Source organism: Bos indicus, chromosome 18 (genome assembly GCF_029378745.1).
Source record: "Bos indicus isolate NIAB-ARS_2022 breed Sahiwal x Tharparkar chromosome 18, NIAB-ARS_B.indTharparkar_mat_pri_1.0, whole genome shotgun sequence".
In the NCBI taxonomy this organism is placed as follows: domain Eukaryota; kingdom Metazoa; phylum Chordata; class Mammalia; order Artiodactyla; family Bovidae; genus Bos; species Bos indicus.
The window spans coordinates 62786178-62812308 of record NC_091777.1 but is presented as its reverse complement, the minus strand read 5'-3'; the positions used below and the strand labels follow the sequence as shown (position 1 = coordinate 62812308).

At 59.6% G+C, this 26131-nt stretch overlaps 4 protein-coding genes across 7 annotated transcripts; 2 read left to right on the top strand and 2 right to left on the bottom strand.

Annotated features, from left to right (window-relative positions):
- The first annotated feature begins 4406 nt into the window (after positions 1 to 4406).
- On the top strand, positions 4407 to 5667 carry TMEM190 (transmembrane protein 190). Its single transcript, XM_019980299.2, has 5 exons — positions 4407 to 4545; positions 4631 to 4666; positions 4919 to 5044; positions 5122 to 5206; positions 5297 to 5667. The coding sequence occupies exons 1-5, from the start codon at positions 4488 to 4490 to the stop codon at positions 5532 to 5534; spliced, it is 543 nt and encodes a 180-aa protein (XP_019835858.2). The 5' UTR covers positions 4407 to 4487; the 3' UTR covers positions 5535 to 5667.
- Positions 5668 to 6446: 779 nt separating this feature from the next.
- Positions 6447 to 11155, bottom strand: TMEM238 (transmembrane protein 238). Of its 2 annotated transcripts, XM_070771733.1 has the most exons (3): positions 10621 to 11155; positions 9011 to 10380; positions 6447 to 6574 (listed from the first exon to the last, which is right to left on the bottom strand). In XM_070771733.1, exon 2 carries the CDS (start codon positions 9555 to 9557, stop codon positions 9018 to 9020), a length of 540 nt encoding a protein of 179 aa, XP_070627834.1. In that variant the 5' UTR covers positions 9558 to 10380; positions 10621 to 11155; the 3' UTR covers positions 6447 to 6574; positions 9011 to 9017. The 2 variants fall into 2 exon arrangements, with proteins under 2 accessions (XP_070627834.1, XP_070627836.1); XM_070771735.1 differs by having other exon boundaries at positions 9011 to 11155.
- Positions 11156 to 11242: 87 nt separating this feature from the next.
- Positions 11243 to 14001, top strand: RPL28 (ribosomal protein L28). Of its 2 annotated transcripts, none has more exons than XM_019979933.2 (5): positions 11243 to 11282; positions 11639 to 11727; positions 11808 to 11931; positions 13592 to 13710; positions 13865 to 14001. In XM_019979933.2, exons 2-5 carry the CDS (start codon positions 11647 to 11649, stop codon positions 13952 to 13954), a joined length of 414 nt encoding a protein of 137 aa, XP_019835492.2. In that variant the 5' UTR covers positions 11243 to 11282; positions 11639 to 11646; the 3' UTR covers positions 13955 to 14001. The 2 variants fall into 2 exon arrangements, with proteins under 2 accessions (XP_019835492.2, XP_019835491.1); XM_019979932.2 differs by lacking the exon at positions 11243 to 11282 and adding an exon at positions 11293 to 11411.
- Positions 14002 to 19989: 5988 nt separating this feature from the next.
- On the bottom strand, positions 19990 to 25812 carry UBE2S (ubiquitin conjugating enzyme E2 S). 2 transcript variants are annotated; one of them, XM_070771731.1, is made up of 4 exons: positions 25768 to 25812; positions 22900 to 23047; positions 21281 to 21471; positions 19990 to 20457 (listed from the first exon to the last, which is right to left on the bottom strand). In XM_070771731.1, exons 1-4 carry the CDS (start codon positions 25795 to 25797, stop codon positions 20128 to 20130), a joined length of 699 nt encoding a protein of 232 aa, XP_070627832.1. In that variant the 5' UTR covers positions 25798 to 25812; the 3' UTR covers positions 19990 to 20127. The 2 variants fall into 2 exon arrangements, with proteins under 2 accessions (XP_070627832.1, XP_019835647.2); XM_019980088.2 differs by lacking the exon at positions 25768 to 25812 and adding an exon at positions 23638 to 24004.
- Between the last annotated feature and the right edge of the window lie 319 nt (positions 25813 to 26131).

The window sequence follows — 26131 nt, the reverse complement described above, 5'->3', positions numbered from 1 at the left end:
GGGCCGCGGCAGTGAGGGAGTGTGCACGCCTGGGGGGTTATATAGGGGGCCGAGGCGGGCGGGCGGGGGGCAGGCGGCAGGGGAGGGCGGCCTGACACATCCTGACTCACCCTCCCTGCCTGCCTTTTCCATTCAGACGGAGCCGGCTGCCTCGCAGGGCTCACGCCGCCGCCGCTCTCGGAGGAGGGCACGGAAGGAAAAGTTGGAAAAGTTGAAAAGGGAAAGGGGGGGGTGGTCGGAGAGGGGCTGGTGAGGTCATTGGCGTCCCCTCCCTCCACCTCCTCGGCCGGCCGCCGGGGCAGACACACTCTGTTGAGAACGGGGCCTGGCTGCAGGGCGGGGGGGCCCGGGTGGACCGTGGCTGGCAGAGAGATGGGGAGACGGGGAGCTGAAGATGGGGGCTGGAGGTGCGAGCGCAGAGACACTTTTAGGAACAGAGAGGGAGGGGGCTGCAGAGACCCAGACCCAGGCAAGGAGGTCCAGACATGGTCCAGAGATGGGCCGCAAGACAGCGATGGAGCGTCTGAGATGCAGAGAGAGATACACAGAGATCTCCCCAGAGAGACAGAGACAGCCAGAGAAAACCAGCGGAGAGAGGTGAGGTCCAGGAAGCAACACAAAGATAGCAGGAGAGATTTGGAGAGACCCTCCTCCCAAAAAGGAAAAGAGACAGAGACAGGTGTGTCCGAGAAAGGCGAGGCAGGGCAGCAGCAAACAGAGACACAGGCAGGGTGACAGAGATGCAGCCACCCCCAGGGGCCGAGGTCCCGAGAGAGGCAAGGGGTCAGCCATGCGGACCGACAGAGGGGGGCCATTCTCCCAGAGACACATGGGAACGTGGAGGGAGAGGACCAGAGGCAGAGACAGGGACCAGGGGCGAGAGACACCCAGCAGGTGTGGGACCTCGGACACGTGGCTTCACCTCGCTGTGCCTCAGTTGCTCTGTCTGTGAAATGGGGACACCCCAGGCACCCTCCCCAAACGCCTGCGCAGGAGACAGTGAGTTCACTCCTGTAAAGTCACAGTCAACTCTCGGTCGATGTGAACCATTGCCATTCTCACGGGTGATGTTTTATTAACATATCCAGGGAGACAGATACAAAGATGTGGCCCCTAGGGAGATGGAGATGGGGAGACAGGGAGAGCGCTGGGGGTGGGCAGGGATGGGGAGAATACGTGCAGACAGGCGGAGAAGCGCACAGGGGCTGGAGCCGGAGGGGGACACAGATTCCAGGGGACAGCGATGCCAATACAGACGCACATATACCGGGGAGCACCAGGGGTACGGAGCAGAGGTGGCTCCCGGGGTTCATGGCAGGACGAGTGAGGGACCCAGGCAGGAGCCCAAGCCCCCAGGAGCAGCCCCTAGGATTAAGGTAGCAAAGGAGGACGGAGGAACGTGAGACGTCAAAAGGTGACCAGGACTTTCGAAGGTCTCCCTGCAGAGCACCCCCCGCCACGCTGTCCCCAGACTGTGCTAAGCGGCTGCCAGGGAGACCCTTGGGATGGATGGAGGCTGGAGGCCCCCCTCCCATACTCCACCACTTGGGGGGCGACTGCTGAGGCCCCCGGGGAGGTGAGGTCACAGCCCCCCACGGTGGGACATGACCTCATCGCCTCAGGTGAGAGCTCGCTCTGCCTCTCTCAGTCTGCCTGGCCACCCCTGCCAGGGCCCCCCAGGGGCCCTCCCCAGCCCCCGCGAGCGCTGGGACCCAGGCCTCTGACCACTGGGTCTCCGCCCCTCAGGGGGCCTGTTTCCGGCTGAGTCAGCGTGGGGGGCCCGAGGCTGCGTCAGTGAGGGGAGAACTGACGTAGCCCCCCCCAGACTGGCGGGGCCAGCCAAGGTGACTCAGGCCACCAGCCTGGGGGATGGCCTGGCCCGAGGGGGTGTGGGGGCCTGGGCCTGGGGCCAGCCTGTCGGAGGGCAGCCCCTCCACTGACAGGGGGCAGGGCAGGGGAGGTGCCAGCCCCCACCCGCTGCTTCAGCCGAGGATCACAAGAATGCCCCCCCAGCCTCCTCCCTCTCTCTCGGGGGTCCAGACCCCCAGCCTCCACCTCCTCCTTCATGTCCAGGAGCCCAGTTCCCAACCCCCTCCTCCCGCAGACCCAGGTGTCGTTCAGGCGGGAAACCTTCGTTTCTCGAAAGAAAGATGGAGAGACCTTGTGGGCATGCTACAATCTGGGGAGTGCAGTCCAGAGTCCGGATACGGGTCAGCGGCCCACGCCCAGCGCCAGCCCCCTCCTCGGCCCCCACCTTGAGGGCGTGGGAGTCATCTCCCCACTCAGGGTAGGGGGCGGGCTGCAGGGGGCTGGTGGGAGTTCTCAGGTCTCCCGGGTCTTCCCCGAAGGTGGGGACACTTGGGCCACTTCTGCAGAGAGGCAGAGACAGACCTCAGGGAAAGACACGGTGGAGATCACAATGACAGGAGATGACAGTGACAAAGGGAGACGGGACCACACTGAGGCACCAGAGAGAAAGAGATGCAAACAAACAAAACGTTGGAACCCACAGAGACACAGAGAGACAAGCTCAGGGACTTAGAGGCAAACACGGGGAGAGGCCCAGAGGGGATTCGGGCGCTGAGGGGTGGTCACAGACGCGGGGGGTGGGGGGGATGCTGCTGGGAGATGACGGGCCCCAGGGGGTCCTTGCTCATGGGCTGGCCCCCGGCTGAGGTGGAGCTGGCCGGCGTGAGGTCAGCAGGTCCGAGGCTGTGTGTGTCCGTCTGTCTGTCCCTGGGGGGTCCTGTCTGGCCTCTGGGGGGTGACGGGGCAGGCGGGCCGCAGAGGCAGCCCAAACCTGTCATTAGCGGTGAGGGCCATGACGGTGGGCCCCCCCAGCCCCAAGCCGCGGTCCAGGGCCCGCGGCCCCGCCCCCCACCCCCTCCTTGATCCCTGAGGAATCCCGGGAATTGGGAAGTGGGTCCAGATGATGTTGACACAGGAAATGGTCAGCAGCTGCTGGGCCTCAGCCCCGCAACCCCTCTGACCCCCACCCCCGGCCCCCTGCCGAGCCCCTCTGACCTGTGTCATCTCTGACGAAGGCAACCCCAGCCCCACTCAGCACCCACCAGGATGTTTACAGGAGGTGGGGAGGCCGGGAGGCAGCCTCACAGGGCTTCTGGGGAGTGGGCTCTGGACTCCTGGTCAGCTGCCCTCAGACCTCGGCCCTGCCCCCTTGCACCCTCAGACTGAGTCAGGACCCCCCGGGCCACCTCTGTCAGACCTGAGTCAGGACCCCCGGCCCCCCCTCCTCAGACCTAGGGGCCCAGGACCCCAGCTCCTCCTCCTCAGACCCGGGGGTCCAGGCCCCCATCCCCTCCCCCCTCAGACCTAGGGTTCCAGACCCCACGCCTCCTTCTCAGATCCGGGGGTCCAGGACCCCAGCTCCTCCTCCCTTAGACCCAGGGATCCAAACCCCCAGCCCCTCTTCCCTCAGGAACACAGGGGTCCAGACCCCACATCTCCTCCTCAGACCCAGGGATCCAGACCCCCAGCCCCTCTTCCCTCAGGAACACAGGGGTCCAGACCCCATGCCTCCCCATTCAGACTCCGGGTCTGGACACTCCAAGGGCAATGAGCCCCATCCTCACTGGCTGGAAGCTGAGCGCAGGTTCAGGGGAGAACTCAGGATCAGTTCCCAACCCAGTCCCCAGGTTGGCCTCCTCCCCTACCACTGGGGAACCAGACCAGAAGCCTGGGGACCCCAGTTGGGTGTGTTCCCCCGTTTGCGGGTGCAGAAACTGAGATGCGCTAGACGGGGCTCCTTTCCTATGACCCCCCTCCCCCCCCCCCCCGCCCCACCAACCAGGCTTCAGAGCTCTTGGATCCTGGGGGTCCCAGCCCTCTGGTTGGTTACACATTCCCCATCGGAGGCCTGGGTGCCCTTGGGACCAGGGGGTGCCTGAGCAGGAGCTATGTGGCCTGACCCCCATTTTCCTCATCACCCTCCTAGGTCTGGTTGCTCGGGAGCCTCCCTAACAATGGGGCTCAGTGAGGTCCTCTGGGCCTCAGGCCCCCCACCCCTGGTTGCTAGGGAGGCCCTCCCCCTGGCAACCAGGTCTGAGGAGCTTTGGGGCCCCCTGGACCTTCCCCTCAGGCATCAGTTTACTAAGCAGAGGGAGGCCTTGGCAAGAGGTCTCGGGGTGCCCACTCTTGGGGTCCCCTGGTTGGCAAAGGGGAGATGACTTAGACTCCCCCTTGCTTTGCACCCGGTTGTTGAGAGGGCTCTTCTAACACCAGGGCCCCATCCCACCCCAAGGCCCCTTCCACCTGGTTGCTAAGGAAGCAACTCCCTAGCAACCAGGCATGACCAGGCCAGTGTGACCCCCCCCTTTTTTGCTTCCCCACTGCTGAGGGGGCTCCCTAGCAACAGAACTTAGAACTTTAGGGGTCAGGCAGGGAGGTGGGCGGGGCCAAGCCGGTTGCTGGGGTGATGGCCTTCAAGGTCTCTCCCCACAGAGGCCCCAGAAGGCTGGGGAGGCAACATGGTCGGCTCTGGGATCCCAGCTTTGGGTCTCCTCCTGCTCATGCAGGGCTCAGCAGGTGAGGGCGCTGGCGAGAGGGTCGGAGGGCGGAGCCGGGGGCCTCCTCAGCCACCAGTCTCCCCACACGGCTCTTTCTTTCACAGACGGGAATGGAATCCAGGGATTCTTCTATCCATGGAGTGAGCAGTGGAGGACACCCGGGGTCCCCCCGGGGACAGAGAACCCAGACTAGACCCCCGGGTCTGAGGGAGGGGGGACTGGGGGTCGGAGGGAGGAGGGGCTGGGGGTCTGAGGGAGGAGGGGCTGGGGCCTGGACTCTGGCTCTAATAGAATAGGGGCTGGGGACCCGGGCTGGAGTGGGCTCTGGGCAGGCGGCCTCGGGCCCGGCCGTGGGCTCCGTGAGGACGCTGCCCCTCGTGATGGGTCCCCAGGTTGTGAAGGAGACGTGTGGGACCGGGAGAGTTGCGGGGGCCAGGCGGCAATCGAGAACCCCAATCTCTGCCTGCGTCTCCGATGCTGCTACCGCGACGGGGTCTGCTACCACCAGCGTCCGGATGGTGCGCGGGGAGCCGGGGCCCCGGGGTGGGGGCTGGCGGCGGGGAGCCCTGGGTCTCACCGCCCCCGCTCTGTGCAGAGAACATGCGGCGGAAGCACATGTGGGCGCTGGGCTGGACGTGCGGAGGCCTCCTCTTCCTCATCACCAGCATCTGCCTGTTCTGGCGAGTGGGGCTCGGGAAGCGGGCGGGCGCCCCTGACCCGGGCGTGGGGGCAGGGGGACGGCGCGGCTGACGGTGTCCCCTCCCCGCCAGGTGGGCCAGGCGACACGACATGCTGCGGCTGCCCTGGTTCCTGAAGGGCAAGTGCGACCTGTCCAGGACCGTCTCTTTGTTGTCCAAGGACCGGACTCCGAGCGAAAAGAAGACGCCCTCTGTCGGCAGCATCCCCCCCGCCGCGCCCACGGAAGGGGCCCTGGATGTCTCGGGGGGCACCGAGGGGGAGGGGACGGAAGGGGGCGAAGAAACGGAAGGGGGGGACGAAGATGATTAGGGGCGCCCCCTGGAGGGGCCCCTCAATACAGACGTAGCACAGAGATGCTCGGTCTCTTTTATGAGAAGCATGAAGCAGAGGGGCGCAGTGCTGGGAATGTGTGTGTGTGTGTGTGTGTGTTTTGGGGGGGTCTTGGGCTGACAGGGGTGGGGGCCTGGGCTGTGATCACGGGGGATGCGAGGGGACAGGCGTTTGGAATGAGAGAGGCCCAGAGTAAGTGCGGAGGATCTGAGCTGAGAGGTACTTGAGCTAACGGGCACCCTGAGTTTGAGTGTAGGTCCCGGGCTGTAATCAGCGGGGGTCTAGACCGAGGGGGTGGGGATGAGTGGGGGTGGCCTCAGCTGAGACTCCAGCTGGGCTTGGGGGGTGGGATTCACGGGCAACCGAGCCCCTCATCTGTCCTTCTGCCACTGTCTGACAGTCTCTGCTGCCCACCCGCCGGCCTGTGGGATCCTGCGGCCCTTGGGCCAGCAGCCGCTCGCCCTGCTTTCCACCGACGCTGGACGACTGCAGGCCTCGGCCTCGGGACGGAAACCTTCCCGGAAGCTCCTTACGGTTGAAGACTCATCCTGCCCGGCCCCCTTCCTCCCCTCTTCCTTTCTCAGGAGACAGAGCCCACACCAGCCTACCCTCCACACGTGTTTTGTGTTTTCCCCAATAAATATCTTGCAGTCTTTGTCCCTCGTCTACCTCTCCGGGGACCCAAACTAACCGAGGACACTGGGCTGCAGGAGGTCTGGATGGGGGGTTGGGACTGGGCTTGAGATTCTGGCCTCCCTGCCCGACCCCCCCCCCCAACTCCCCGCCCCTGGCTCCTGTGCCCCCTCCACAAGGGGGCAGCCTGGACAGCTGGGCTCCTAGGGCCCCTTCCCCTACTCCAGCAGTGTCCCTCCCCAGACAGACATGCAGTGCTGGGAGGCAGAGCCGTTTATCTGGGGCAGGAGAGATGGGAGACAGGCAGGCATATCCTGGTGGCCAGGGGCTGCTGGGGGCGGCAGCACGTCTCCATCGGGCGCTCACAGCTGGGGCCACGCGTTCATCTGCAGAAGGGAGGGTGGGGTTAGTGGCGGCTCAGGACCCCTGCATCCCAGGTCCACCACGCACGGCCAGGGGCCCCTTCCTCCTGCTTTGGCCCCTCACAACGGACTCTCACACTTGCTCATTCAGGGCTCCTCCGTTCTTCACAGCCTGCTGTGCAGCAGCAACTGCGCCTTTAACGCAGTGGACCCCAGGGGTACAGGGTGGGGGACGAGAGGCAGGCAGAGGCCGAGAGAGGGAGAGAGAGAAGTCGAGGGGACCACAGAGGCACAATGATACAAAGGGACACGGGAGATGGACTGTGACAGACACAGGGACACAGAGAGACAGAGAGGCGGAGACAGAGAAGATTACACGGGGGAGAAACGACACGGGCTGGTGATGTGCATCTCAACGGGTTTTGGTCCCAGAGGCAGAGAGGAGCGCCTCGAGTCCCACCCACAGTCCCTCTGTTCAGCTTCTAGTTCTCTGTCTTTTGGGTGCTGGAGCCACCTCGCCCTGCCCATGGTAAGAGTCCTGTCTTTGGACAGGCCCGTTCTCCTTCTCAGAGGGGCCTAGAGTCTGATCAGCTTGGCCAGTTTCTGGCAAGTGGTTCTGGCAGCAGAGGCCCGCCACAGCTGGGTTAGACTTCTGGGCAAGGTAAAGTGTTTCCAGGGGGTAATGTTAACCACTGCTGGTTATTTCTGCATGGTATGTCAAATTGTGTGTTAGCTCATGCTTTGTCTATGCATACATTTGTTCGTCTTCAACTGTTTCCTCATCTGAACCACAGAACGTAGCATATGATCTGGGTGACTAGTCTCGAAATTCTCTCACACACACACAAAAGGTATATAACCAGCATCCTTCTGGTTGAGAGGAGGAAAGTTAATTCATCACCAGTAGAGAATGTCTTAGGACACGGATTTAATGCGTTTATGGAACCCCTCATTTGGGAAACTGGTTCGGTCATCCACCCATTGTTCCACTTACCTATCCACCTACCAACCAATCCTTTCATCTGTCCTCTCATCTGTCTGCCTACCCATCTGACCCAAATCCATTCACCTATCCATCCACCTAACTGCCATCAATCAGTCCCACTGTACTGGGAATTCCCTGGAGGTCCAGAGGTTAGGACTCAGCACTTTCACTGCCGTGGACCTGGGTTCAGTCCCTGGTCAGGAAGTCTAAATCCGACAAGCCACACAGTGCAGCCAAAAGCAAAATACCAAAACCCCCACCGTATCCATCCATCCACCCACCTATCCATCAACCAATTCATCCATCCACCCATCCATCACTCATCTATCCATCCATCCACCCACCCACCCAATCATCAGCCTCTGACTTCCTGAGTTCACTCTTAGCTGGAGAATGCTAAGAACAAAGACACCAGAGACCCAGATCTTACCCTCTAAGGTCTCCCTCTTGGCTGTGAGAGACAGTATCAGTACACACACACACACACACACACACAACACATGGCAATACAGACAATAAAAGAGGGTAACTCAGACCATGAGAAGACCCAGAAAAAGGCACTGAAATCGGAGTAGGATCATAAAAGACATCTGGTAAACTCTCTGTGCAGAGTGAAGACTAAAGTGCACCCGATGAAGGTAAAGGCGTGGACAGAGGCCAATGGTGCGAGACATCCCAACCATGATGGACAGGGGTGGGGGGAAGGGCTGTCATCATCACTGCAGAGAAGGCAGGAGAGTGGGCGACACACACAGTGAGCGGCTTGGATTCAACCAGAGGGCAGCAGGGAGCCACAGCAGGTCTCTGCACTCTGGAGAGTACAACAACTAGCCCCCCTTGGGCAAGAGGTGGCACCTTTTGGGGACCTCAGTGTCCTCCCTGGGATGTTACGGTAATACTAGTGACCTCAGAGACTGTTACATTGGGAGGACTGGATGGGAAATGAGACTGGGTGTGCCTGGAGACTGGAGACACTGGGACCAATATCCCCAAATATCCAAGGAGCCGATAGTGACTCTCCGGCCCTCATGGCTGAGGTGTGTGTTTAGTCGTTCAAGTCATGTGCGATTCTTTGCAACCCCATGGACTGTATGTAGCCCACCAGGCTCCTCCATCCATGAATTCTCCAAGCAGGAATTCTGGAGTGGGCGGCTAGGCCCTTCTCCAGGGGATCTTACTGATCCAGGGATCGAACCCACGCCTCCTGCACTGCAGGTAGACTCTTCACCATTTGAGCGACCTGGAAATTCCCACGTCTGGGGACGGGCTCTCATTTGTCTCTCTTGGCCTACACTCACGCGTACTGTCTCTGGGTCTTCGTCCTCTGGTCTCTGCGTTCTTCGCTTCTCTCCCTCCCGATCTTGACCTCTACCTGTCTCTCTTCCCCGCGTGTCCCTGTCCCCGTCTCTTCACCTCCCTGTCCCTTTGACGTCTCTCCCCTCGTCCCCGCCCCGCCCCGCCTCCCCACCCCTCACCTCGGGCTCACTCGGTGCCCGCTCCCGCCGCCCCGGGCCCGGCCTCCAGCGAGGCGAGCTGAAGGCGCACGCGGCGGGAACCGGCGGCGGGCGGCGGGGGCGTGCGGGCGGCGCGGCGCGCTCCCCGGGAGCCGGGCGCGGCGCGCCGGCCGGCGGCGGAGGAAGCCGGCGCCGACCAGCGGCGGGAGAGCTTCCGCGCGAGGCGGGCGAGCGCCGAGGGCCTCAGGCCGTAGTCGCGCTCGAGCTCCTGGCGCGAGATCTCGATGTTGCCGGTGTACCAGAGGATCCAGCCGAGCAGGCTCAGGAAGACGAGCAGCGCGCCCGTGTAGATAAGCAGGTCGCCGAAGTCGCGGCCGCGCACCTGCAGCTGCGCGAACACGCCGGTCAGCAACGCCGCCATGCCCGCCACGTCCAGCGCCACGGCCAGCAGCAGCGCCATCCGACAGCGGCCCAGGCCGGACACCAGCCCCGGCGCGCCCGCCGCCGGGGACGGTGCACCGCTCGGCGGGGTCCCGGGCGAGGTGCACACGGCCGGCGCCGCCGCCATGGCTGGCTCTGACCCGCGGAGAGCGCGTTCCGCGTTCCGGGTGCGGCCCGGGGCGGGGTTAGGGTTCTGCGCCAGGTATGCCCGGCGCTCTCCTGATCACCTGGGCTGGGCCGGGTGTGGAAGGGCCCGGCCTGGGGGCGCCCTGGCCCTCAGGAGCCGATGCTGGGGCCGGCTGGGCGCACAGGTTAGTGTGGCCCGGGCCCCCTGTGCCCCCAAGGAGTCTGAAGCCGCACGTGGTCAAATTCAGGACTTTGTGATGGCGGCACCGTAAGGCGCGGGGGGAGCCCTGGCGTTGTTTCTCTGCCTGCCTCCCGCGCCTCCTGGGCAGTGGGCCCCGCGGTGGAGACACGTGGGGTCAAAAAACAAGGATCAGACAAAGCCCTGGATCCCCAGGAGGAAGCAGAGGATCAGCAAGTCAGGGCGCCTTAAGGGATGGAAGTGGGCACTTATTGCCTGCCTGCCGAGGTCGCCTGTGTGGTCCAGAGAGAATGATCCCAAAGACAGATCCTGTGGATCGGACTCACAGGAACTCTGTCGCCACCATCAGATTTAGAGCACGCCACTGGAAGGAGCAAGGCAAACCCCAACGTCCCTGTTTCCTCAGATTTCTCCTGGGGCCTCGGGACTGTCGGGACTCATTAGGGGCAAATCCAAGGGCAAGGAGATGGACAAAGTCTCTGCCCTCGAGGAGTTCCTGGACATAATCACGAGTTGTCCTGATGGAGGTGACATAAGGCCCTGTCGTTCCTTCTGTTCACTTGGGAGTCTCGCCAGGCTGCGACAGAGATGTATCAGGCGAGGTTCTTTCCCCTTAAGGAGGACCCTGACAAGAGAAAAGAAAAGTTGCATAAAGTGTAACGGCCGTGAACGGTGCTGGTGGGAATGGGGCGCCAGGCCGCAAGGTACAGGGAAGAGGGGGAACGGGAATGGAAGCTCTAAGAGAACCAGAGGTTTCGCAGGCAAATCTCCTCTCCTCCAACACAACTCGCCCTTAGAGGAAATCCACGTCCCCCCAGGGTGGCGGACTGCGAAAAAGTTCGGTCCAACTTCTCTCTAGACTCACAGGGTTCAGGCGTTGAAGAGGGGCCGGGGGAGGGCGAATTGAGAGAAGGGGCTCCCGGGGATAGCCGAAGCTTTCCGAAGGTGGCCGAATGGAGACCGAGTGTTTCCGAAGCGATCCGAAGTGGGCATGGGGGCAAGAGGACGGAAGGTGGCCCTCTTTCCGAAGGGCGTTTCCGGAGAGTTCCGAAGATGTTCGAGCGGGCCTGCTGCCTTCGTCGGGAATAGCCGACGGTCTACGAAGAAGCTGGAGGCCCTTGAAGTTCCTGGAACTAGGGTTAAATAGTTCACGCACTCACAGGTTCATTTATCAGACAGATGTGTAGTGAGCACCCATACTGTGCCAAGCATTGGGTGGCCATGTTGGAAAGAAGCCTCTGAGGAAGGGGACTTGGGGGCCTCTGGAGCGATACCCGTTCGGAAATCCGGCCGTGGAGTTCCTAGGACACGTGAAGGGCCCTCCCTAGCGGAAGGCTTCCGAAGGGCCCCGAACGGTTGGCGACTGGCTGGCGGAAATAACCGAACGTTGACGAGCTGCCTCGGAGACGGGGTTAGCCGACCGCACGCGCGTGTCCAGACAGGAAGCGGAAATGCGTGTCGATATTAAAGGCGTCGCCCCGCCCCTAGCGTGCCTCTTTCCGTCTCCGGCCGCCGCACCAAGAGGAGGTGAGTGGAGGCTTCTTCCTCTTCCCGCGTGCCTATCTCTCGCGCCCGCGGCCTGTGTTTGTGCCCCGGCCTGGTCGCTCTCACCGCGCCCCTCGCGTTCTTGGCTGCTCTTCGGCGCTGCCGCCTTAGGTCTCTGTGGTTTCTCATCGCCTTGTCCCCTGTAGTGAGTCTCGGCCGCCTGAGTTTAGCCCCGCCGCCTTAGGCCGCTCAGCCCCACCTGGCAGACTTCTAGGCGCCCTCGGCCCACGTGGTGCGGCCCCCCCCCCATTCCCCGCGACGACCCAGAACACCCCTTCTCTGTGGTCAGGTTTCTGCCTGCTGCTCCCCTGACGTTTCCCGCGCCCCTTTCCCCGCAGTCGCCGCCATGTCCGCGCATCTGCAATGGATGGTCGTGCGGAACTGCTCCAGCTTCTTGATCAAGAGGAACAAGCAGACGTACAGCACCGTAAGTGGGGCCCGGACGCCTCGGTCGGAGGGAGGGGCCTGCACTATCTCCTCACGGCCGCGATTCGTTCCTGTTCCCAGGAGCCGAATAACCTGAAAGCGCGCAACTCCTTTCGCTACAATGGGCTCATTCACCGCAAGACCGTGGGTGTGGAGCCGGCGGCGGACGGCAAAGGGGTCGTGGTGGTGATGAAGCGGAGATCCGGTGAGCCTTTACCCTGGCTGGGCCCAGGCAACTGACCCCCATCCGGGGCAGGGGGCTGTGGCTTTTCAGTGTCGGTGCTTGTGCTGTTGAATCAGGATTCCTGGGCTCGAGGTGTTTGCTTGGGAGGCTGGTTCCTTTCCAAGCGAGCCTCCAAGTTACACGAGCTCATCATCTGAAAAGCGGAGAAATTTATAGGACCGGAGTCAGGACTACAAAATTGCCGCTGTTTGATGATGTTTTAAGAATAAATTCTTGAAGCACCCCAGGTGGAGGTGGCCGTTAGTCTCTCCACAAATGGGGAAACGGAGGCAAACAGATGAGGGACCGACCTTTAGTTCCCACATGTGGAAAGAGAAGCTTCTGAAGCAGTAGTTAGACTCGAGTTGTGGCTGGGGGAGCTCAGAAGGAGGTCTCAGCATCCCATCCCACCCCCCCCATAAACTGGTTTCCCCCACAGACTTGCTCTTTAGACTCTTTAGAGGGGTCAAGGGGAAGAGGGGTTTCTGGATAACAGCTGAGTTACTGTATCACACCTTCAACACTTGTTTTTAAATGGGCACTGGGTTTTATGAGATAGGAACGAGCTTTTCCAGGTCCCTGATTGATTTCTCTGTGGGTTCTGACTTCTGTGTCCTGTTCATTGACAGCACCGACCACAGCTGCTGCCTTGTGGGTCTCACAGGGACGAGGGTTAGCCTCTCTTCCCAAGAGTGCAGTCCCGGGGCAGCCAGTTGGTTATGCTGTTAGGCTTCCCAGATTCCCACACTCTTGAGAACCCTGTTCTCGGGTGCTGGGTCCCAAAACCCTTGCTTTGTCTTGTTGGATTGTTGGTGGCTCTTTCTGGGCTGTCAGAAACTGGGTTGACCTGAGGGGGTAATGTGGGCTCCCTTCTGGGGTCAGCAAAGGCTAACATCAAACCTCCAGTGTGGTACGGGGTCCTGGGCTTCTTGGGGGCACCCAGAAGCATAGGATGCAGCCAGGACCCCATCAGCTCTGAGGCACAGTAAAGGGGGGATTTCATTTCCATCCTGTCTGGGCAGTAGAGAGCAGACTCCAGCTGTGTGCAGGTGAGGGGCGGATGCTCTGCACACCCAGACACACACACACACACAGACATACACACACACACACACAGACACACCCCCCCCCACTGCCCTTCCTCCAGTCCCTCCTGTGGGTCCAGATCACCCCTCATTGTTAGGGGCCAGGCCTCAGAGCTCGGCCTTTTGGACTTTGTTGCCCAGACTGTGGTCGCTTGGGCCTGGGAGGGTGTGGACGTGAGAGGAGCAGAGCTGCTTTCTGGGGAGCACTCACTGCCTGGCCCGTGCGGCGCCAAGTGCCCGCCTCAGTTGGGCTGAGACGACTGCTGTGCACATGCGACCTCACACATGAGAGTCCACCTTTGTCCAGTGAGCTGAGCAGTGTTGTTTCCGGGCTGGGGTAGGGAGGACACACCTGTATCGGTGCAGAGCCTGGCCTGTGGTCGTCCCTATGAATGTGCCCTACGTGGAGCTGGGAGACGAGGCAGCCTCCTGCACTCACACGGCCCAGGCACTCGGTGTCTCTGGGTGGGATTCTGCCCTCACAACAGGTGTGGGCACCGACGTTCCAGACCCTCCCACTGACCCTTGGGCCCCCCCTTCTTCCCGTCCCCTGCCAGGCCAGCGCAAGCCAGCCACTTCCTACGTGCGGACCACCATCAACAAGAACGCCCGGGCCACCCTCAGCAGCATCCGGCACATGATCCGGAAGAACAAGTACCGCCCGGATTTGCGCATGGTGAGCAGGGCTGGACCGAGGAGGTGGGCGGGGGCCCGGGGCAACTGAGAGGGGTGGTCCTCTCCGGACTGTGGAGCAGGACCTGCGCTCTGGGAACACAAGGTTGGGGGCACAAGCTCCCAGGGGAAGTGACCTGAGCCTGCCTTGCCTACAGGCTGCCATCCGCAGAGCCAGCGCCATCCTGCGCAGCCAGAAGCCTGTGATGGTGAAGAGGAAGCCGAGCCGCCCCACCAAGAGCTCCTGAGCCTCTGGCCTCCCCTCCCCAGAGCAATAAAGCTGTCAGCCACCGCCTCCACCTGAGTCTTCTGTGCAGACACCCGTCTGTTCCCCAGGGACTACCGGCACCACACAGGTTCCTCAGCATCTTGGGTCTGAAGGGCCAGCTCCAGGCAGGGGGCTTGAGTCCGTGGCCCAGCGTTTCTGCCTGTCTGCCACATTCAAACACTCGGGAGACAGGAATTGCACATGAAGTAAAACCTAGAATCGTCACAACACCACACACTGCCAGTGCATGCTGAAACTTCAGGATAAACGTAATGTGGAAGTTTTTGGTCTCCAAATAGTCTGTCTCCTGAGGAGTGGGCATCTGGATGGAGGCTCAGTGCACCTCCTGTTCGGGTTGTTCTGTGGCCTGTGAAGGTGACGTGTGTGCTGTCTGGGACCCTGGCTGTGGACTGTTGTTCCTCTGGGGTGGTCTGGAAGCCCCAGTGGGAGCTGTGGTGGGGAGGAGAGGTGCAGACTGACCCTGCCCTCAGCTGAGGGTCCTGGGCAGCTCACAGTCTCCCAGGGGACCCTGCAGGTTTGAACTGAGGATCTTGGGACTTAGTGGTGGGCAGGGCCCACTCATGCCTTGGCCTTTGGTTCTGGGCCAAGTGCCCATCTGGGAAGGGAGCTTGTCTTTGGGGGCACCAGGTAGCTCCTGAGTCCAGGACCCTGTGGGGCCCTGTCCCCAGTGGCAGAGGGGAAGGCAGTCTGCAACGGCCACATCCTTGCATAGCCTCTTGGCTAGGAACCTACCTGGCCAGCCATCTGCCTCCTGCTGCATTGGGAGTGAGCCCTCCGGCCCTACAACCCTGACCTCATCTGCTGCCTCATTGCAGATGTCTGTCCCTCCACGCCTAGCCCCCCTCAGCTCTCCCCACTCCACTCTGCGGCAGAGCCTGCCTCCAGCCCTTGTCCAGGTGCACAGCTGTCTCTAGGGTCTCTCTTCGCTGGCTCTGAAGTTGGGTTTGCTCCTGGCTTCCTGGTGTCTGTTACAACCAGGATGTAGGCACCGCCGCTGGGTGCCTCCCTGGCTCCTATCAGCTTAGTTTCTAGCTGTGTGGCCTTGGGCAAGTGAGTGCCCCTCTCTGTGCCTCTTAGAATTAAGGAGGTTAATGAATGCCTGGGGGACAGCCTACATATGTGAGTGCGGTAATTAGGTGTTAGTAACGAGATCGACCTGTGGCATGTATATATGTGTGTACACAAAAGTATACGCAGATACTTGTGGAGTGGCTGTCTTCCAGACACCCCATGAAGCAGATATCCCCACCTTATAGATGTAGAAAGTGAGGCTCAGATGAGTAAAGGTTACCCACATCATGGCTCCTGGTATGTTCCCAACGAACCTACTGTGTGCCAGCCATCCTGCCTTCGTGAGGACCCTGCACCTCCCCCAGCTCTGCTCTGGGATCAGAAGCTCCAGCTTTCCTCAGCGGATGTGATCAGGAACCCTTCCTGCCGAACCTTCCTCCCCAGGTCTGTTCTCAACCCTGGTTGGGCAGTGTCTGTAGTTGCGGTGGAACTTCGGTGACTTAACATCTGCTCAGAGCTCTCCCACAGTTCCGGTCCCACTCCACGAGAGGCAGCCCTTGGCTGTAGCCCGCCCCCCTGCCGGCCACCTCTCACCGAGCCCCTTGCTGTTCTCTGGGAGGTACTTGCCTACACTGAGCCTTAGTCCCGGGAACGCCCACCCCAGTGAGTGTTTAGCCCAGCACCCCCAGCAGGCCAGAGGCATGCAGCCATGGGCGTCTGCTGTGCCGTGTGGCAGCTGTGGTCAGCTGCGGGGGTCTCCTTGTCTGCCCTGGATCCCTGCTGCTCTGGGCGCTCAGCACACATGCAGTCCAGCTGGGCAGATACACATCTGGCAAAAATGCTGGATGCCGTGACAAAGGGAAAATCTGGAAAGCAGCAAGAGAAAAGCAACTCATGAGGGAGGGCCAGACTGACTGCTGGCTTAGTGGGGACCGTGGGGCCAGGGTGGGGAGAGCGGAAGACAAGTGCCCAGAGACGCCCCCCTACCCCCCCCAACACCCCTCTCTGTGCCAAGCTGCCTGGGTGCCAGTTCTGTGCCGTGGCACTAGTCTCTCGGCCTTGGTTTCCCTCTACATGAAATGAGTTCCTTTTGTGTCTGATTCCTTGGGGCTCTGAGAAGCAGAGATCTTGGTTCTGTGTGCTGCGTCGTGTCCAGTGGTAACCTAGGGAACATTTGCAGAGTTGAGTGTAGGGCACGCCCTTGGCAGCTGCCCCACACAGGGTCACTCAGCAGTGGAAACCTGCTGTTGAGGGAGGGGCTGGCCTTGATTGAATTTCCGTCTGCATGGTAACCTCTAGGGCTCCACCACTCCTAGGCTGTGCAGCCTTGGGCTGGTTGCTTGACCTCTCGTGCCTATGACACGTCTACTTCGGTAGACCTTACATTCTAGGGTTGTTGAGGTTAAATGTGCAAAGAGCTTGTAACATGGCCTGCTGGGACAAGTCCGCAGATCTCCCTTGCATGTATGAATGGGTGCAATTTATCTTGAGCAGATGGACTCAGAACGAACACAAACATCTCTGTGTCAACAGCTACTTGCACACAAAACGATGCTTGGGTTTTTCAGAGCACTCTGAGGACGAATCCATGTGGTCATGCCTGCTGCTCCCAGTCTTCGTGAGTTATGTGAATATCCTTGTGCCCTCTGCTGCATTTCCTCCAGGCTGTCTCTACCCTGTCCAGGAATTTTAAAAATTTACTTTTGTTACTTTTGTAGTCATCTGCTGGAATAAAACCTATTCTTTAAAGTCTTCTGTTATGAAAATAACGTGTGCATGTGGTTTGGAGACATGCAAGGAGCCCAGGAGCCCAGTTGGGGACCCAACCATGCCACATGGCATGTGGGATCTTAGTTCCCTGACCAGGTATCGAACCCATGCCCCCTGTAGAGGAAGCATGGGGTCCTCACCACTGGAGAGCCAGGAAGTCCTCATGCCCCTTGGCCAGGCTCTCACAGCCAAACCAGCACATTGATTTCATCAACTTCGCATTTATGGAGGAGACGCAGCCAGGAGGCACCCTGTCCTGTCTTCACAATTTCTGTGTAAATCCAAAACTGTTGTTAAGTCTATTAAAGATGACTAAGTGTTCACCTCTCAGGTTGAGAAAAATCCAAGTTGGATAAAAATCAGTGCTGGTGAGGCTCTGGGCAGGGGTGGGGTAGGGGGTGGACACAGGTTGCTGGCGGTGTCAAGTGGTACAAACCCACGGGGAACGAGTTGGCAGTATCTGTACAGAGTTGCACATGGATGTACCCTCTGGCACAGGAATGTCACAGAAAAGGGTGACTCTGCAGACTTCTTGTGTGCCCCGGGCTCCATGCACCGAGGTAATTTCTTCCAGTGTTGTTGGTTTCTTTGCCATACATTGGGGTGCGACTGAGGGCATGGAAGGGCTGGGTGCTATAGGACAGCCAGCCAGACATGCTAAGTCAAAAAGCCCAGGTGTGACATGCTGTGTGCAGGTCACTGGCAGGTATACACAAACGAGACAGTGGACGTGCGAGCACAGGTGTTAGGGGACTTGACCTGCTGGTCCAGCGATTAGGACTCTGCGCTTTCACTGCCAAGGGCGCGGGTTCACTCTCTGGCCGAGGAACTAAGATCCCACAAGCCGTGTGGTATGGCCAAAATTATAAATAATAAAAAACATATGCTTAAATTTGGGGGGCTTTCCTGGTGGCCCAGTAGTAAAGAACCCACCTACAAATGCAGGAAATGCGGTTTCGATTCCTGGGTTAGGAAGATCCCTGGAGAAATGGCAACCCACTCCGGTATTCTTGCCTGGAAAATCCCATGGACAGAAGAGTCTGGTGGGCTACAGTCCATGGCGTCACAGAGTTGGACATGAATTAGTGACTAAACAACATGCTTAAATTTGCTTGCATTCCCATAGAATTTCCTCAGAAAAATACAAGAGAACCCATTGACACTGGTTGTCCCTGATTAGGGAGTTGGGTGTTGGGGAGATGGGAGTTTGAGGGAGCCATTCTAGTGAAACTTCATTATCTTTAAAATTTTTTAAAAGTCAAGACGTTGCATTTTGAATGGGTACCATGCACATGGTATTCCAGGCTCTTCTTTCTTGGGACAGTGTTTGCAGGCTAATGTCACCTTCTGGTTAAATTTGAAAAGAGAAACGGTAGCATATTTTATACAGTGTTGGCATGTTGCTCTTTCTTACGTAATATGTTTTGGAGATTGGTCCATCTCTCATAATGTGCTCCTTCATGTCTTTTGGTGTGTTTTGTCTTTTTTAAAAATTAAATTGGAGGCTAGTTACAATATTGTAGTGGTTTTTGCCATACATCGACATGAATCAGCCATGGGCGCACGTGTTCCCCATCCAGAACCCTGCTTCCACCTCCCTCCCTCCATGTCCTTAAAATCCTGAAATACAGCAGATGCACAGAAAAGCACACATTGACACATTTATGTTTTGCTCCTGGGCTCCTTGCTGCTTAGGGGTAACCAGTATCCTGAGCCTTAGGGAAACAATTTTCTTGCTCTCAAACACAGCGTGACCACCGTGGTATGTGTGTTTAGCAGCAGAGCTTGGTTTTGATGGTTCTGGAACTGCATGCGATGGCGTTAGGACTGTGGATCTACTGAACCTTGCTTGTTTGGCTGATGGCAAGCTTTTCCACGCTGCTGAGTGACGGCCCACTGCTCTTGTTGCTCCTCAACTGTATCCAGGTGTTTATACTGCTTGCAACCTGGGACAAACGTGGCTTTGCAGCTCGTGGTGTGTGTGCAAGAGTGCTGAGTAATGACATACTCGTGCTTCCGGCCTTTCCCCGTGTCTCCACGTGACTTGTTTCCCGCTCCTGCACCGTGGACTGGCAGAGCATCCCTGGCTCTGCACTTGGCACTGCCAGGTCTAGCGGGGTCAGCTCGGGGTTCCCATCACTTGTGATGGTGTGAACCTTTGCCTGGTCGTCGCTGAGATTCCCCCTTTTGTGACGTATTTGTGCAAGAGATTTTGCTTTCACATTTTTACTGACCTGTAGGGGCTCTTCACAAATTTAGATTTGTCCTTTCCGTTGTATGTCTTGTTAACTATCATCTTTCCCACTGAACAGAATTCCTTGTTTTAAATTACATGAAATTCTGAGATGTACTTTACAGAGTACAATACACCAAATTTAAATATACACATGTTCACATAATTATGCAGCCACGTGAGCCCCACCGTAACCGATCTGGAACGTGCTCATCACCAAGGTTCCGTGTCCTTGATCCTCCCTGATCCCAGCCAGCCAGGGATCTGCTTTTGGCTGCCGTCTAGAATTTCACGGAAGTGGAACCAAATATTTTGTACTTGTATGTGGCTTTACTCAGCGTTTTGTGTACTCAAGTCAGCTCCCTGCTGTCCCTTCACACTTCTCCAGGCTTTGCGGCCTCGCCCTGGTCCTCCACAGCCACCCACGGGTGCAGTGACTGCCACTCTGCCCTCCTGCAGATGAGGAAACTGGGCGGGGAAGAGGGCCATGCCCCAGACCCACCCCCCTTCCCACCCGGACAAGCTCCTGCAGTCAAGTTCTCCCCCAGGGCTTATCAAACAGCTGCATCTAATCAACTAGGCCCTGCCAAAGGGCCAGGTCAGCCACAAAAGGGGAGCGTGGGGTGAGGACCCTGGCAGATTGCAGCTGAGGACAGCCCCAGGCCCACAACCCTGGAGAAAGGAGCGGGCCTAGTCAGCTTCACTTGAGACCTGAGCAGCGACCCGCCCACCACGAGACCAGTGTCATGAGGCCTGGCAAGAGAGTCAGAGGCCCCCGGGAGCACACTCTGCAGCCAGAGCTGGACCAAGAACCCAGGGCAGGGCAGACACATGGGGCCCGCACCTGCCGCCTGGCCAGACCCCACCAGTCCGCTGTGCCTGTTTCAAGACGAGGTCAGGAGTGATCGGGACCAGGCCCCACCGACCACTGCACCCAAGACGGGCCAGGGTGCCGCTGCTCACAGCCCAGGCGGTGGAGGTGCAGAGCTGCTTTTCCAACTTTATTTAGAAAAACAAATCCAGGTCCCAGTGCCCTCGTGCCCTCCCCCACCCCAGCCATAATTTAAATAACTTAGAGACAGAGTCGGGTCAGGTAAGAAGGGAGGGGAGAGAGCCCACTACAGGCGCCGCAGTGCCCGCTTCTTGTCCGTCTTTTTCTTGGCTGCCAGCTTCTTGTCGCGCTCGCCCGCGTGCTTCTTGGCCATGGGCCCCTCAGCCCCTGCTGGGCCCCCAGGGGCTGTGGGGTCAGCAGTGGAGGCCGCCGCCCCACTGGCAGTGGCCCGGCCGGGCTCGGGCCTCCCACCGCTGGGCCCGCCGGCGCCGCCGTGGATCTCAGTGAGCAGGCGCGCGCGGGCTGCGTACTCCTCGTAGTTCTCCAGCAGCAGGCGGCCCGCCTCCTCGTTGAGGGCCGACTCGGGGTTGGGGTGGATCAGCAGGCACTTGATGGTCTGTGGGGAGAGGGCCGGGGTCAGGGGCCCGCCCCCCAGCCTCTCAGATCCCACACTGCCTCGCCTGCGGTGCTCTGGCCTGGCAGACCACACTCACCACCCGGTGGGCATGCGGGTACTCAGTGAGCTCACCCGCAGTCTCTCTGGCAGCCCCTACCAACACTCCAGGGAGAGGAGGAACAGGTCTGGGGTCAGTTTATCCTGGTGTTCAACCCTCCCGGTGCCCTGCAGGAAACCCCAACTCCCTGTCCTCCCTACTGTTTGCCCCAGGGGCTCATTAGAAATTCAGCTTTTTAAAAAACTTTTACCTTGTGAGGCAGGTGGGGAGAGGCACCAGGTGACCTCCATGCTCTAAGGGGCCCACAGGGACCCTGGGGCCCCACCTGGGGGGCGGGCGGGCATGGCTCTCCAAGGGGCAGGCCTGTGGCGGGAGGGGCAGCAGCTCCCCAGCGCCCACCCACTAAGCGTGGAACACCCCAGAAGGGACAATTAAAGACGTCCCGGGGTGGCACAGAGCCACTCCTGAGTGAGAAACAGCCGGATTATAGCGCTGATGGTTGCACTAGCTGTTCGGTGTCGGAAAGGCTCTCCAACCAGACGCTCGGCCCACACCTGCCAGAAAACTATCCCCACACAAATCCCTCGCCCGCCCCGTGGCAGAGCTCCCTGGGCGCTGCCTACCCTTCTACAAAAGCTGGAAACCTGGACTCTCATGTGGAGGCCCCCACCACTTCAGCATTGATTGCTTTAAAGAGGAACAAGGCTCTGTGGCTTGGACGTGACTGGGCCGGCCAGGAGGCAGTCAGGGTGCAGCAGAACTCACCAGAAGCACGTGCCGGATGCCCAGCTCAGCGGTCCAGTCCCTCTTGAGCACATTGACGCAGATCTCGCCATTGGCGCCCACATTCGGGTGGAAGATCTTCGTCAGGAAGTAGCCCTTGGGTGGGGAGGCCGGAAAGTCCTTCCCCAGCAGGAGTTTCATGCGGAAGAGGCCTCCGGCATACGGGGTCCCCTCTGGAATGCAAGGAGGGGACGCATCAGGAGGCTCAGGTCTTCCAGGCACCCCCAAAACCCAGCCTCCCCAGTCTATTGGTGAGGCAAGTGCCCCTCTTGTTTCCTTCCTCAGACTGGGAACTCTTGAGAGAACAGGGCTAGGTTCCCAGGGGCCTGCAGACCACCCCCGCCCCCACCCCGCCACCCCCCAGCTCAGAGCTAACCCAACTGGTGGTCCCCACCCACGGAGGCTCCTCAGTCCCCACTGAAGCCACAGCACACCATTCCCAAGTGGCACAGACATATATGCCCCCTCAGTCCCCCAGAAAAACATCTGTTTGGAAGTCTCTCAGGCAAGACTCAGGACAGTTCTGTACACTCCAAGGTCTCCCTGCTGCAGCAAACAGCCCTCTCATTCACCCTCCTGATAAGGTAAAAAACCCATGGGAGCCATTCCCAGGGCTGTTCTTGGTGCTCCAGACCCCACGTCCAACCCATCCAGTTCCCCCCATAAATCTGAGCCCCCCCTCAAGTTCAGCAGAACCACTTTGCTCACCTGATGGATGTCAGCCTCCAGCCTGCAACCCCACCCAAAGCCCCACTGAAGTCACAATGAAGTCCTGCTTTAAACCCAAGGGCTTCCTTTCTAAACTCTTTGAAGAGACCTACAGACCCTAAAAGATCTGTTTCCTGTAAGCTTCACCAGCCCTTTATTTTCTGTTCTTATAAAATATCTAATACACCCCAAGACTGCCAAAGGCCTTTTGGGATCCTCACCTCCTGCTGAGCCCGCATCAGGATGGGGTGAATCACCTTCTCACCATCTCAGAAAGCCTTCCCTGACCCTCTGCCCACAAACCTGATTCCAGACTAAGTCTTTTCATTACATGCTCTTCATTTAAATCGTAAAAATTCAATAACCTAAATGTAGTGCACGTGAAGTAACATGCTAAACCAACCTACAAGATCAAACAATTGCCTGTAGTGGTTTGGTTATTATCTCCCCCAAGCCTGTATCTGGCTTATTCTCTGCTTGGTCCCCAGAGCCCCAGACAGTGCCGACAGGAAGGAATCTGAGATGGTCCAACCCGCCCTCCCGGCCTTTGCTGACACTTCTCCCCACCTGGCATCCTCCTCCCAATCCCATGGAACTCCTACCCAACTTCAGGATGGAGGAAACACCCAAAGCCAAGCTAAGGACCCATTACATGCTCTCTTGGCCCCCAGAGTTTTTTCTCACCAACATTTAATGGGGAGACAGTACACAATTATTTGTCACTCTCACTGTCCAGCCCTGCACACCAGGAACACATGTAACAGGTGTGCCTGTCCTGCCCACCCTTGCGTCCCCAGGGTCTGGAAATTCACTTAAGAGTGGGAGCCTCCTATCCTGGCTCTAGGGTGACTAGGACTAGGAAGCGCACTCCTCCCTATCGTTCCCACACTCACCAGGGCCCTCAATGGTGACCTGCAGGTCGGTAAGGTCTTCCTCGTTGGGAAAGACCTTGATGCCATCAGGTGGGTCAGCGGTCAGCGTCGTCACCTCCTTGTACACCAGGCGGATGATGTGGGGGGGCAGGTTCTCCACGTTGGAGTTCTAAGTATGGAGACAAGCGGGTGAGCCACGGGCAGAGCCAGGGCGTGGAGCCTCCTGCAGGATCCGGGGCTGTCAATCAATCACCCCGAGCTCCCGGAACCCCCAACCCAGGAAGCTTCAAGCGACAGTCCCAGGATAACCCACTAGAAATGGGGCGCATCTCCGAGCTCCTGCGGACGACTCCACCTCCCCCACAAGCCCCCGAAGCCTGTTCGTAGCTCCGTACAGGCTTCCCAATGATTCTAGGTAAGCCCCAGGCCTACCTAGGTCCCTTTCCCCCATCTAATCTTGTTAAGACCACCCTGGAAACCCCAGATCGGTCCTGGAGACGGCCGCAGAGTGTTGTTGTTCCCGGAAGACCCACAGGCCTGCCCAAAAGGCCGGAGCCCTCCCCGGGACTCGGCCGGGCCTTTCCCTCCGCCCCGCCTACAGGAAGGCCCCTGGGCCCAACTCGGGCTTCGGACATCCAGGTGAGCTCTCAACCCCTCAAACCGCCCGCGAGAGGGTCCTGAGACCACGCCTCTTCCTCTACGGGGGCGGGGGGGGGGGGTACCTCGCCCACCCTTCCCGGGCCTGGGCGCCGCACTCACCATGACTGCAGCCGGCCGGGGGCGGGTCCCCCCGACCCCCTTCCCGCGCTCTCCGGCCGCCTGCCGGGGCGGGGGGCCCAACTGCTGTCGCTGCGGCCCTAACGAGGCCCCGGCGGCCCCGCTCTGCTTCTCGCAGCCTCCGACGTCCGCCGCAAACCGTACAGCAGCTCCACCCGTCCCAGTGACCGGCCGCAGTAAGCCGGCCGCGCGCGCACGGGCACCCTTTTATATCCGCCTACAGGCCACGCCCCCTCAGGGGCCCCTCTCGCGGCGCCTCGACCCGTGACGTCAGCGCGCACGGTCTTCGGCGTTCGACGGGCTCGCTCCCTTCCTGCAAACTGCAGGCAGAAGTTGGAGAGGGGGCGCGCGGCGGGCCGGCCACTCGGGGCGCGGAGGGGTCCGGGAGGGGATCCGGGAGAATGGAGCGGTGGAGAAGGGGGAAGCAGAAAGGAAGAGGACGTAAAGGGCGACGCGAGCGCTGATTGGGCCGTTTGAATGAGACGCCTGCGTACGCGCGCGCCCTGACGCCCAGAAATCGCGCACGCGACTAACGGTCGGCCGTGGAACCTGGGCAGGGCGAAAGGAGGTGGGACTCGCGGGGTTTAAAAGGATGATAGAAGGCACTCCGACCAATAGGGACGCGCAGTCGTGGAGTGGCGTCACGAGACACGCGCGGGCCAATCCTTGACATAGAAGGCGGTACCAGAGGGGCGGAGAAAAGGAAATGACCAATGGGGGATCTGCCTAGCGCGGACCCAGGCTCTCACAGCCAATGAAGTTCGTTGGTTTTGTGTATGCAAATAAGCTCGCGGACACTCGCGCCCCTTCCTCAGCCCGTCGTGGGGGTGGGCGCTGGCCGTCGCGGTACGTTTTTCTTCGAGGCGCCATTTTGTGGTGGAATGACGTGTGACCTGCGTGCTGTGTAGCGGAGGTTCCAAGGCCAGTCAGCCCGGCGCTGAAGGCTTAGAAGCCTTGCCCTCCGATGTGTGACCTCTGGCCCCGGCAGGGCCTCAGTCTCCTGTGAGGACGGTGTCTAATAAAGAAGGAAGAGCCTTCAGGCCTTGCTGAGGGCCAGGCCTTACCTGTGACTGACCCCGTTCTTCCGCCAGCCAGGCCTCGTCAGGACTCCTTTCCCTGTTTGGGGACCCGGCCCTGCATGCCCCGGGCGGCCACGTATCGGCGCCCTGACAGCAGGACCCCCGGGAGTTGACCCGCCTCCTCGGCTACTGTGTGACCCAGCGCCTCCAGCAAGGTCTCTCAGACCCTCTAGAGAGGGTCCCTACAAGACCCCAAGTGGGGCCCTAGCTTCTGGAACTGCGGCAGAAACATGCAGAGACGCCCACCGCCCTAGCCAGAACTAGTGTGTGGCGGGTTGACGGCACTCGTGCGCCCCCCACGCCTCACCTTAAGTCCGGCCCAGTTAACACGCAAGGACTCTGACGGAAGGGGGGTTCTAGTGACTTGCCCAGGGCCCCCCGACTTGGACGAGGCGGAGTTGGGGGTCAGACTGATCTGTAGCTCCGGAGTCCACCCGACAGACAAGGACTGCTGGTGCTCATGAGAGTGATGGTTACTAACTCATGCTTGCTGGCCGGGGCACTGTTGTAGTTTATTTGCGTGTCTGATCTCATTGAACCCTGGAAACAACCCGGTCAGGTGGATGTTATGAGGTTCCTCTCTGGACACTGGCAGTTATTCAGTATGCTTTGGTTTTTTGAGCACCTTCCTTGGTGACTCAGTGGTAAGGAACCTGCCTGTAAATGCAAAAGACTCCCCTTTGAGCCCTGGGTTAGGAAGATCACCTGGAGAAGGACATGGCTATTCACTCCAGTATTCTTGTCTGGACAATCCCATAGGCAGAGGAGCCTGGCGGGCTATGGTCCTTGAGGTTGCAGAGTTGGACAAGACTTAGTGACTAAACAGCAACAGCCCTGTGGCAGGCAGGATGCTTTGGGGATACAGCTGAGAGTAAAAGGGACAAAATCCCTGTGCTCAGGGTGCTGACAACCTCGTGGGGAAGCCAGACAGTAAACAAGTAAGTATATCCTATCACGTCAGCGAGTGATAAAGACAGATCGGATCAGTCAGGGCCTGGGGTGCAGGGAGAGAGGGCTGGGGCTTCTCACTGACCTGTCGGAGGAAGAATTGCCTGGGCTCCATATGGCAAAAGCTCTTCAGAAAAAGGAACAACCCGAACAAAGGCGAGGCGAGGGGATCACGCGTGGTGTGTTTGGGGCACCACCGGGAAGCCGGTGAGGCTGAGTGGGCGGTGTGTTGAAGCGTTCAGGCCCTGGGGAGCCATTGGACGCTTTGATGGGCCGTGGGCGGGAGCAGACGGGCCGGCGAGCACGTTGGTGGCAGGGCGAGTGGGAGTGCTGGGGATGCCTGACGTGGACAGGCCCTGAGGGAGAAGGAAGGAATTGCCCGCAGCCTTAAAATTGGGCTCAGTGAATCTTCTCAGTAATGGTTTTTGATTCTGCAGGCCACCCATCTC